Source organism: Ostrea edulis, chromosome 7 (genome assembly GCF_947568905.1).
Source record: "Ostrea edulis chromosome 7, xbOstEdul1.1, whole genome shotgun sequence".
Taxonomy (NCBI): domain Eukaryota; kingdom Metazoa; phylum Mollusca; class Bivalvia; order Ostreida; family Ostreidae; genus Ostrea; species Ostrea edulis.
The window spans coordinates 54,586,724-54,600,327 of record NC_079170.1 but is presented as its reverse complement, the minus strand read 5'-3'; the positions used below and the strand labels follow the sequence as shown (position 1 = coordinate 54,600,327).

Genomic DNA, 13,604 nt, shown 5'->3' with positions numbered 1-13,604 from the left:
CCATGTGACCTAAAATTCAATAGGGGTTGATCATCTTCTCTTTATGCTGTACCAATGTACCAAGTTGGTGTCAATCAAGCAAACAATTCTTAAAATATAGGAGACAATATATTACTATGTCCAGTTTAACCCTTGACCATGTGACCTCAAAATCAATAGGGGTCATCTTCTTCAGAAGATGTACCAGTGTACCAAGTTTGATGTCTGTCAAGCAAAGGGTTCTCTAGACATTGAGTGATCATTATATTCCTATATCCAGTTTGACCGTTGACCTTGTGACCTAAAAATCTAAAGGGTCCTCTACTCCTTAGGATGTACCAGTGTACCAAGTTTGATGTCTGTCAAGCAAAGGGTTCTCAAGATACTGAGGGGACAGTATATTCCTACGTCCAGAGTAGATTGACCCTTGACCTTTTAACCTGAAAAACAATAGGGGTCCTCTTCTACTCATAACTAAGCCACATATGAAATATCATTATGATCAAGTGAATGGTTCTCCAAGATTTTGAGCAGACAACATGTGGTCTACCGACTGGCATGTGCAAAGCAATATGCCCCTCTTCTTTGAAGGGGGGGGGGGGGGCATAATAAATTCCCTTGTATTCATGTATCATGTAAAATTTTATGAATAAATTCTCTTGTATTCATGTATCATGTAAATTTTTATCCCAATTTCTAGTCCCATCCTAAACCCATGGTCCATAATTTTTAATTTAGAAAACGAGATCTGTTTGTGAAACATTGGTGCCCCCAGATTACAACAAAGTGGAACTGTATTAAAGATATTGTAGTATTTTTCTAAAATTTCGAAAAATTAGGTCAAGGGTCTATGTCACAAGGTCAACAAATTTGGTATCATTGAAAAGGTCTTTTCACAAGAAATACACATGTTAAATATAAAAGCAGTACAATGTACCTCTTATGATTTGAAAGATATGGTTTATATTGACATTTTCTAAAAGCAGATCAAAGGTCAATGTTAAGGTCACCAGATCAAAGATTTTGGGGTCAATGGAAAGGTCTTGCCACAAGAAATACCAAATATGAAAGCTCTACCTCTTATGGTGTAAAAGATATGACGAGGTTACAATTTTTTGCCACAGACAGACACGGCAAAAGTTATATATGCCCCTGAATCCCCCCCCCCCCATACATTCTCATGTAAAACTTTATTTTGTGGCAAAAACCTACCCCCAGGGTATTGATTTGAAAAAAAAATTGTATCAGCACTTAATGCAGATGCTTGCACATTGATATGACTATATAATCCTAGCCTGCTCTCTTGAGAAGAAGATTTTTAAATGATGTAAAACTTTGATCCCCTATCTAGACCACATCCTACCCCCTCCTCCAAGCCAGGACTTGAATAAATTGAATTCAAACTACCTGAGGATGCTTGCATATACTAATATCACTAACCGGGTAATAATCATGACCCTGCTACTTTTGAGAAGATTTTAATTTTTTCCCCCCTACGTATTTCGGGAATATATTGAAAACTTCCAATATAACCCCTATTGTTGCCCCATCCTTTCCCTTCTGGGAGTTCAATATAACCCCTATTGTTGCCCCATCCTTTCCCTTCTGGGAGTTCAATATAACCCCTATTGTTGCCCCATCCTTTCCCTTCTGGGAGTATTGATTTCAACAAATTTGAATCTGTACTACCTAAGGATGCCTGCCTATTAACAAACGAATCATAGCTTAGTTGATCATCAGAAGAATATTATATATTCCAGTGTAAAACTTTGATAATTAATATCACTAATCATGGCCCTATTGCTCATCACAGTCATGATTTGAATAAACTTGAATCTACACTACCACCTGAGGAGGCATGCATATGAAAATGACTTATCAATGCCTATTGTTCTTGACAAGAAGATTTTAAAAGATTTTTCCCTATATATTCCCATGTAAAAATTACCCACTATTGTGATCCTACACTAGCCTCAAGGGCTGATGATTTGAAGAATTTTGAAGGTGCATTCCTTAAGGAAATTTTCAGCAAGTTTTGTCTTTTCTGGACAAGCGGTTCTTGAGAAGAAAATTTTTGAATTACTTCACCCTATCTTAACAAATTGTTAATTATCTCCCCTTGCAAGGGAAAATAGATCCTGAAATGAATGAACTCGCGGAAGCCGTTACCCAAGAATGCTTTGGCTCATAATGGCCCAGTGGTTCTGGAGAAGATGAAAATGTGAAAAGTTTATGGACAGAAAGAGAAACAGTTTGGACTTAGACATCCATGAAAATAAAGGTGTCTCTTTTCTCAAAACATCAAGATTGAGCCATCAGTAGCTTTCACCTTCATATGCTAGAAAATCTACCGATTTAAATTCCCCAGACTTACCTGATAAAAACTCCATCTTCAATCAGTTTAGCCATTAACCCCATATCATCTGTATCTCCAAGAAACTTAGAAACCTAAAATGCATGTCCAAGAAATCAGTCTTTATCCCTCATAATGAAAATCAAAATCATTTACTAATGATCAGATTGTTTGCAACGTTAATAAATCTTTCCTTCGGTTACCGATCATAATACTTAGACTGATTAATCATAATAATTAGACTGATTAATCAATATGATAATCACCCCTTCTTCTCCATACACGACGTATCCATTTTCATCCAACAAGTAACAAGCCAGCGTCTACAACATCAATCACATTTATATATATGTAGTACTAATCATATTTATATATAGTACTAATCACATTTATATATAGTACTATCACATTTCTATATAGTACTAATCACATTTCTATATAGTACTAATCACATTTCTATATAGTACTAAATGGATATAGCAGCTAATCACATTTATACATAGTACTAAATGGATATAGCATCTAATCACATTTATATATAGTACTAAATGGATATGGCAGCTTATCACATTTATATATAGTACTAAATGGATATAGCAGCTTATCACATTTATATATAGTACTAAATGGATATAGCAGCTAATCACATTTATACATAGTACTAAATGGATATAGCAGCTTATCACATTTATATTTAGTACTAATCACATTTATATATAGTACTAAATGGATATAGCAGCTAATCACATTTATATATACAGTGGAACCCCGTTATTACGTTCCCCCTTTAATACGTTAGTCCGCATATTACATTGGAATTTCAAAGCACAAAACCATTTCTCAACAAACCTATATAAAATAGACCTCGTTATTACGTTGTCCTAAGATGCCGGGACTCAGTATTACGTTGTAAAAATTCCGACAAAAATGTAATAAACCCTTAATTATTCAATGGTGATTCTCAAAATAATAAGACATTCACACCTTGACTGCCTGAGGCAGTCACCACCTAAATTTCCTGGTCTGTTTGGGGATTAGAGATGCTTGACTGATCACGCTTCCATAGATCTAGGGACATCAATACAGGTGAATATCTGGTATAGAAGCCAGTGATAAACAATTAAATAATGTTTATTTAGAAATTGTACTCTATGAAATTTACTTCATTTTTCATATTTTGATAATCAAAGAAATAATTTCTCAACCACCTGCATGTTCAGCATAGTGTGATTACCTTCGCTATTAAAACTCTATTCACGGACAGCTTTGGTACCAAACATGAAAGACAAGATTTATCGTAGCAATGTTAAAACCGCTTGGTTGACTGCTTGGACAAAGCTAGGTGACTAAAGGTGTTCAATTGAAAAATTGTCCGTTGTTTGGACATGCAGCTTGGGTATTCGTAAATCTTGTCCATACATACACCGATCAAACTGTCAAGTGTTATCGGCCAATTCGTGCACGGCATTTACCTCAGTGAATATTCTAAAATCCCTTGATGCGCACGTGATTTTAGTGACATCATTTAGCGTTGTAAATGAAATCTTCGTGCATCATTATATATTTTTTTTTATGTGGATTGCGCTTAAATTGTTCTCCGTGTTTATCATTGGTGAGAAAATTGTGTAAGGGCTATTCCAGAAATAAATACATGGGGGGGGGGGGGGGGGGGGTCGGGAGGCACCTTTTGTATATACCAAGCACCCATAAAAAAAAATAAAAAATTACCCCATGACCCATCAAATTAATAAACTCATTTTACAATGACCCATCTAATAAAAAAAAAAATCTAACCAGACCCACCACAAAAATATTTTTAAAAATGAAAACGGTACAAATCTCGCGAGGTTTTCGGGACAAACATTCTAGTCAATGACGCGGTAATGCCTGTGCGACATTGTATCACAGTAGTTCTGAAGAAACGATGCCACATCAACAATCAAAGGCATCTATGGCGGGAATGTTGGAAAGATTGGGAGTCCAAACGATGCTATTATCATGAAATGGATATGTTTTTCCACGAATCGTTCGTCTTCTAATGGAGCCCGCGCCCGGAGGCCTCTATATCACCATCACACCGACTGATAAATATAACGCATCGGTACCCTCGTATAAATCAACTAAGGTTTGCCTATTTTTATTAGAAAACGGAATACCTATTGGTTTCAAAATATTCCCAATATCGATGCACTGTAAACTGTAATAATCTTCGCCTCCATCACGTCCAAAGGGACCCTACTAAACGCGCCTCTAATTTGAAGAGTGCCGTAATGGAAAGTTATGCGCTGCAAAGAGCGACAACTCGAATAGTTCTATGTTACTTCCGATTTCCGAAGCAGCATTTCGAAAGCACATTTTCAATTTTCCCTCCGACGTTTTGTAACCAACACAACAAGAGCGACAATAAAAATATTCTGAAAACTCAACACCCACGTGGCACAAAATAAAACAATAGAAACTACCCACTACCCATAATAAATATTTTTTTAACAGTCCAACCATGGACAAATTAAAATATGAAAAAATACGACCACCCATACAAAAAAATTTTGTTTGCCGCCCGACCCCCCCATTTGATCATTTCTGGAACAGCCCTAAGTGTTGGGTATCGTGTGCGTTTTGTGTCTATAGTTTTGTTGTTTTTTGGGTGGAATTTTTTTTATTGTGTTGTGTATTGTGTAATTAGAGAACTTAATAAAAACGATGTTTTGTTATTTTTTGAATACGAACCAGAACGAGTTATTGAGAAATTAAATGACGCATTGTTTTAAAGTTGAACAAAATGGCGGTCTAAACAAATGCAGAAAAAGCAACGTTTATCAAAACATCCTTATGTATTCTACACCGAAATAAAGAAAAGGGATAAGAACATGAAGAATTACGGACATTAAAGATAAGATGTAAATAAAACAAAGTATCATAGTCTTTTAAACAAAGAAACAGTAAAGATATATTCACATACCCCTTCTCAGAGTACCAACGGACGATATACAATTTCCAAATGATATTTTTAACGGATTTCACTGGGAACGTTTATTATGTTGCCCCCGCTTTTACGTTATTTTATCGTGACAAAATGGAAAACGTAATAACGGGGTTCCACTGCAGTACTAAATGAATATAGCAGCTAATCACATTTATATATAGTACTAAATGGATATAGCATCTAATCACATTTATATATAGTACTAAATGGATATAGCAGCTAATCACATTTATATATACATTGTAGTACTAAATGGATATAGCAGCTAATCACATTTATATATAGTACTAAATGGATATAGCAGCTAATCACATTTATTTATAGTACTATATGGATATAGCAGCTAATCACATTTATATATAGTACTAAATGGATATAGCAGCTTATCACATTTATACATAGTACTAAATGGATAGAGCAGCTAATCACATTTATATATAGTACTACATGGATATAGGAGCTAATCACATTTATATTTAGTACTAAATGGATATAGCAGCTAATCACATTTATAAGTACTAAATGTAGCAGCTAATCATATTTATACATAGTACTAAATGGATATAGCAGCTAATCATATTTATACATAGTACTAAATGAATATAGTAGCTATACGCATTGTCAAAACTTATTCTGAGCATGATCAGAAGAAAAGATTTCCCTTTCATGAAATATAGAAATTCTTACGTATATATAGACACAAGAGAAACATGTTGGACAATCATGAAAATAGAGGTGTCTCTTCAATATGTCTGTAAAAACTGTAAAATTCTGCAGCATCCCAGCCACAGCAATGTTGGAGTTGTTGACATACACTGGTAAGGTCGACAGAATTGTCATGTTAGATTCTCCCTCCACTGCAATGTTAAATCATAAATCAAATTTTGCTATCAAAATTAACAAGCATTCTATTGTATAGCAACGGTCCCAAGTCAAGTTGTTTGCGCATAACAACTCTTCCTTCGTATCCTCAGCCTCGAGTTCTATTGCTGTGTTAGCAAAAACCTCCATAGGTCATCCTCCAGTATTCCATATAAAGATTGCACACTGTACTCACTAAGGAGACACAGACAATATCTGTATACACTGTACTCACTAAGGAGACACAGACAATATCTATATACACTGTACTCACTAAGGAGACACAGACAATATCTGTGTACATACTGTACTCACTAAGGAGACAGACAATATTTGTGTACATACTGTACTCACTAAGGAGACACAGACAATATCTGTGTACATACTGTACTCACTAGGGAGACACAGACAATATCTATACATACTGTACTCACTAAGGAGACAGACAATATCTGTATACACTACTCAATAAGGAGACACAGACAATATCTGTACATACTGTACTCACTAAGGAGACATACAATATCTGTATACACACTGTACTCACTAAGGAGACATAAAATATCTGTATACACACTGTACTCACTAAGGAGACATACAATATCTGTATACATATTGTACTCACTAAGGAGACATACAATATCTGTATACATACTGTACTCACTAAGGAGACACAGACAATATCTATACATACTGTACTCACTAAGGAGACAGACAATATCTGTATACACACTGTACTCACTAAGGAGACATACAATATCTGTATACATACTGTACTCACTAAGGAGACACAGACAATATCTGTATACACTGTACTCACTAGGGAGACACAGACAATATCTATATACACTGTACTCACTAAGGAGACACAGACAATATCTGTATACACACTGTACTCACTAAGGAGACATACAATATCTGTACACATACTGTACTCACTAAGGAGACACAGACAATATCTGTATACACTGTACTCACTAAGGAGACACAAACAATATCTGTACACATACTGTACTCACTAAGGAGACACAGACAATATCTATACACACTGTACTCACTAAGGAGACACAGACAATATCTGTATACACACTGTACTCACTAAGGAGACACAGACAATACCTATACACACTGTACTCACTAAGGAGACATACAATATCTGTATACACTGTACTCACTAAGGAGACACAGACAATATCTGTATACACACTGTACTCACTAAGGAGACACAGACAATATCTGTACACATACTGTACTCACTAAGGAGACACAGACAATATCTGTACACATACTGTACTCACTAAGGAGACATACAATATCTGTGTACACACTGTACTCACTAAGGAGACATACAATATCTGTATACATACTGTACTCACTAAGGAGACACAGACAATATCTGTACACATACTGTACTCACTAAGGAGACATACAATATCTGTATACACACTGTACTCACTAAGGAGACACAGACAATATCTGTATACACACTGTACTCACTAAGGAGACATACAATATCTGTATACATACTGTACTCACTAAGGAGACATACAATATCTGTATACATACTGTACTCACTAAGGAGACACAGACAATATCTGTACACATACTGTACTCACTAAGGAGACACAGACAATATATATACATACTGTACTCACTAAGGAGACACAGACAATATCTGTATACACTGTACTCACTAAGGAGACACAGACAATATCTGTATACACACTGTACTCACTAAGGAGACATACAATATCTGTATACATACTGTACTCACTAAGGAGACATACAATATCTGTATACATACTGTACTCACTAAGGAGACACAGACAATATCTGTATACATACTGTACTCACTAAGGAGACACAGACAATATCTGTATACACACTGTACTCACTAAGGAGACACAGACAATATCTGTACACACACTGTACTCACTAAGGAGACAGACAATATCTGTATACACACTGTACTCACTAAGGAGACAGACAATATCTGTGTACATACTGTACTCACTAAGGAGACACAGACAATATCTATATACATACTGTACTCACTAAGGAGACATACAATATCTATATACATACTGTACTCACTAAGGAGACATACAATATCTATATACATACTGTACTCACTAAGGAGACATACAATATCTGTATACATACTGTACTCACTAAGGAGACACAGACAATATCTGGGTACATACTGTACTCACTAGGGAGACACAGACAATATCTATATACACACTGTACTCACTAAGGAGACACAGACAATATCTATACACACTGTACTCACTAAGGAGACACAGACAATATATATACATACTGTACTCCCTGTTGAGGGGGATGGAGAACGTGTAGTTTATTTTCTTCTCCTCTTTATTCATGATAGCCTGTCTGTAGTAGAGCTCCTGTATGGTAGCTGTCCTGTTTCCCATCCAGTAGCTATCAAATGGACAAAGTCAAACATAAAATTTGGAGGTCCATCTTTTCTGAAGGGGAGAAACATGAGGAGCATGATCTGTACATTAAAAAGCTTGTACGTGTACCTAATGATAGGAAACATATCCTTGTACTGTTGTCAAAGTTATCTACAATATCATATACTCACGGGTTGATTTGATTTGATTTGGTCACAACAAAATCAGTCAAACCCCCTCTGGTTGCAAAAAATAGCAATTCTACACCCATGCTGAAATCAAAAAATTTGCTCACATGAATACAGCTTAATTTAAAATGAAAATAAATCAGGTCTGTCAAAATTACTTCATTGATTAATAATGTACTTCTGCAGGAATTAAAATAAGATAATCAATACACCTGTTGTGATGGTGTTGGTTGTATTGATTTTCAGTGTACAAGAAACACGGTTTTTAAAGTTTCAATGAGCTGTCTTACATTTAATTCTATGCTTAGCATCACATCTATGTCAGCCAAAAAATGATACATATAGGAATAAAAAGGACAGTGTTATATATTATATATGTATAGATATGCTGCGAATGATATGTTTGACATGATGATTTTTCAATAAAAAATAGAACTGATGTAAGTAACTTAAATTAGCCTAGTTTAAAAACTGTATAGGTGATTTATTTTACACAACCATATCTCTAACATGTTTTAAAGTGTGTTTGTTGAGATGAGAGAAGACTGTTAACGTCTTACATTACGACTTCATACATGTAAATCTGCCTATTCATTTCATGCGGGAAATATAATGCGGTCGATATAAACAGTGCATTGTGATGTCATGTTTTTCCTTGAAACCAAGTTATCAACAACAAAATAAACAAAGGTATGAAAAACTTGTCTGGTTATCATGTTTGTTGTACTTTCCAAACAATTTATCATATCTACAAGTTTTTCAAAGAAGTACCGCAGTGGCGGTGACATTTTTTCAGAGCACGTACTTTGGGTAATCCCCACCATTTTTCAGCTGATGAAGAGCAAATCAGGTGACTCAAATGTATAATCATTGGAGCGAGCTCATTTTAATTTAATTTGATTTAAACAATATTTTGTTATGTATTAAACATAAATGGATTAGGCAGCAGGCTTGCAGCCTATATAAGCCTTCTCCATGTACGAGCTCATTTTCACTCACTATAGATAAAATAAATCTTATATTTGAAACATATTTTTAGTTGAAGATGAAAAGGACAATCATAATATACATTTCCAATATAATCTTACATAAATTTGATAAAATGGCATTAAAAAGGACCTATGATACAAATTTGATTTTCTTACAATCCAGGTATATATTTGAAAGTTATACCATTGATACTCTCTAAACAGTACCTATAAAGAGAAACACAATAAATAAATATTAAAAGCTATTACCTTTCATAGTACGTCTTGTAATCATTCCTAGATGAATATCCACTGCAAATTAAGTAGAAAAGCATTTAAATGTGAAGAGAGAGAGAGAGAGAGAGAGAGAGAGAGAGAGGTTATGGACGATTTGTACCACAGCAGTCAAATATTCCAAAAGAAACAAGAAGCCAACAGGCCTTATTGGTTGCCTGACTTAGTTAAAAGTATCACTAGTCCCAAGGGCTATGAAATCTAGAAAGAAAAGCAAAACACTGATGCCCCGGGATTACAACAAAGTGGAACTGTAAGACATTGTAGCTTTTTGGAAAATTTCTAAAAACTATGTCAATAATCAATGTCACAAGTCAACAAATCTGATATCATTGGAAAGGTCTTCTCACAAAAAATGCATATGCTTGATAAAAAAAACAACAACCCCAGTACCTCTAACAATTTGAATGATATGGTTTATATTCGAATTTTCTAAAAGTAGGTCAATTAAGGTCAAAAATTTTGGTACCAATGGAAAGGTATTTCCACAAGGAATACACAAAACAAATATGAAAGGTCTACTTCATATAGTGTAAAAGATATGACCAAGGTTAAAGGTTTTTGCTACAGACAGACAGGCCAAAAAACTATATGCCCCCGAATCTTCCATTCCAGCTAGGGGCATAAAAATTTGTGTTCTGACTATCAAAGCTAAATTCTCTAATATTCAGCAACAGTACAAAACAAGATGTGTTCTTAAAACTTAAATGCCCTTGAAAATGTCTATTGCTAATGAAAGACTAAATTTACATAATATATGTATTATATTAACATGATATGACTAATCTGGACCCATCCTCAAGTAAAAACTCTAGGGTTGCGAAATCAATAATTTTAGTACATTCTTTTCTGTTCTTCCTATATATATAAATGTATATTATATACAGTGGAACCCCGTTATTACGTTCCCCCTTTATTACGTTAGTCCGCATATTACGTTGGAATTTCAAAGCACAAAACCATTTCTTAACAAACCTATATAAAATAGACCTCGTTATTACGTTATCCTAAAATGCCGGGACTCGGTATTACGTTGTAAAAATTCCGACAAAAACGTAATAAACCCCTAATTATTCAATAATGATTCTCAAAATAATAAGGCATTCACACCTTGACTGCCCGAGGCAGTCACCACCTAAATTTCCTGGTCTGTTTGGGGATTAGAGACGCTCGACTGATTACGCTTCGATAGATCTAGTGACATCAATACAGGTGAATACCCCGTATAGAAGCCAGTGATAAACAATTAAATAATGTTTATTTAGAAATTGTACTCTATGAAATTTACTTCATTTTACATATTTTGATAATCAAAGAAATAATTTCTCAACCACCTGCGTGTTCAGCATAGTGTGATTACCTTCGCTATTAAAACTCTATTCACGGACAGCTTTGGTACCAAACAAGAAAGATTTATCGTAGCAATGTTACAACTGCTTGGGTAACTGCTTGGACATAGGTGACTAAAGGTGTTCAATTAAAAAAATTGTTCGTTGTTTGGACATGCAGCTTGGGTGTTCGTAACTCTCGTCCATACATACACCAATCTATCGGCCGACTCGTGCACAGCATTTACTTCAGTGAATATTTTAAAATCCCTTGATGCGCACGTGATTTTAGTGCCATCATTTAGCGTTATAAATGAAATCTTCGTGCATCATTATATATTTTTTTATGTGGATTGCGCTTAAATTGTTCTCCGTGCATGTTTATCGTTGGTGAGAAGTGTGTAAGTGTTGGGTATCGTGTGCGTTTTGTGACTATAGTTTTGTTGTTTTTTGGGTGGGATTTTTTTTATTGTGTTGTGTATTGTGTAATTAGAGAACTTAATAAAAACGATGTTTTGTTATTTTTTTAAATACGAATGTTGAATACGAACCGGAACGAGTTATTGAGAGAAATTTACATGAACGCATTGTTTTAAAGTTGAACAAAATGGCGGTCCAAACGAATGCAGAAAAAGCAACGTTTATCAAAACATCCTTATGTATCCTACACCGAAATAAAGAAAAGGGATAAGAACATGAAGAATTACGGACATTAAAGATAAGATGTAAATAAAACAAAGTATCATATTCTTTTAAAGAAAGAAACAGTAAAGATATATTCACACACCCCTTCACGGAGTACCAACGGACGATATACAATTTCCAAATGATAATTTTAACGGATTTCACTGGGAACGTTTATTACGTTGACCCCGGTATTACGTTATTTTATCGTGACAAAATGGAAAACGTAATAACGGGGTTCCACTGTATTACACTTTATACACCCAAGTTTGGCCCTGCCCTGGAGTCAGAACCTCTACCCAGGGGATCATGAAAATATATGGTTATTTTAGTAGAGGCCTTAAAAATTCCTGCTCTACATTAGTACATGCATTCAGTTTTTTGGTTTGTTTTTTTATATACAGATGTGCAGTTGTACAGTCAAGATTTTTTTTAAATTGCATGGTCAAAATTTGGCAGTTTTCCCAAACCCCTATGGCTTCAGGGATGCAGGAGTCCTGAAATTTACAATGAATGCCCCTTGTCCCAAAGATGCTTCATACCAAATTTCACAAGAATTGGAATTGTAGTTAAATGTTCATATTCTTAACACAGGACAACGATGGATGCTGACCAATTGCAATAGGTCACTCGAGTTTTCTGAAAATTCAGAATTTCACAGGAATCTAGTACTAAGTTCTTTAGCCCATAGGGTTCTTCACATGATTCAATTAATTATATGCAATAATGTTGATTAGCAAAGTGTGTATATGTTTGTGGACAAAGAGTAAGAATGAACAATATCATGTCATTTTATCACCCTACTGAGGCCTCTTCTGGTTCAACCAGTAATTAATATTGACAACTGTCTTTTTGTACATGAGGAAGTGTAAATTGTAGTTTTACAAAAACTAACGTTTAAAATACACTAGCCCATGAGATAGATTAGGAACTGGCCCAACTATCACAGTTATGATGGGGGGGGGGGGATCCAAGTGTCAAAATAAGGTTTGCAGTCTGGAGATAATTTTTCCCTGTCCCCAATGATACACAAGTGTGACTAGTGATGGAATGGAGTGTGATGAACCGGCATTCACCTCCTCCAATCTAGCTTCACTTACTGACCATACATGCCAACTTTCCCAATTTGTGCGGGATTTTCCCGATTTGAAGCAGTTGAAAAGGCAAATCCCGATATCCCAATCGGGATTGCAAAAATACCCCGAAATCCTGATTTTCTAAAAATATCTCCCATTTTACGACAACAAACCCCCATTTCCAACCGGAATTTGAAATCCCGCGTCATTTCTGAACTGGCCAATCAGAAATCGGGACAATAGTCAGCCATTGCTGTTTATCTGTGTCGCATGGTATCGGAGTGATGTAATTTACTTGGTCTGCCCGTGTCGGGGTGCTTATTGGACAGTGCGAAGCATGTTTTGATAGTAATTAATCGGGAAGACGGATTTCAAATTGACATAATATCCTTTACACAAACGTGAATGGCAATGATAATAGTGTCACCACCAAACAATCGGACATTCCCGAGTTTTGCCTCTCGCTGACA

At 35.3% G+C, this 13,604-nt stretch overlaps 1 protein-coding gene across 1 annotated transcript in view; it reads right to left on the bottom strand.

Annotated features, from left to right (window-relative positions):
* LOC125653646 (uncharacterized) overlaps nucleotides 1-13,604 on the bottom strand; it is a 276,533-nt gene that overhangs the window by 116,190 nt on the left and 146,739 nt on the right. Inside the window, exons 30-35 of the mRNA XM_056145758.1 lie at nucleotides 10,023-10,064; nucleotides 8,788-8,868; nucleotides 8,503-8,621; nucleotides 6,006-6,175; nucleotides 2,599-2,655; nucleotides 2,354-2,427 (exon numbers count right to left, since the gene is read on the bottom strand). Coding sequence (XP_056001733.1) covers nucleotides 2,354-2,427; nucleotides 2,599-2,655; nucleotides 6,006-6,175; nucleotides 8,503-8,621; nucleotides 8,788-8,868; nucleotides 10,023-10,064 — 543 coding nt within the window. The remainder of the gene's footprint in view (nucleotides 1-2,353; nucleotides 2,428-2,598; nucleotides 2,656-6,005; nucleotides 6,176-8,502; nucleotides 8,622-8,787; nucleotides 8,869-10,022; nucleotides 10,065-13,604) is intronic.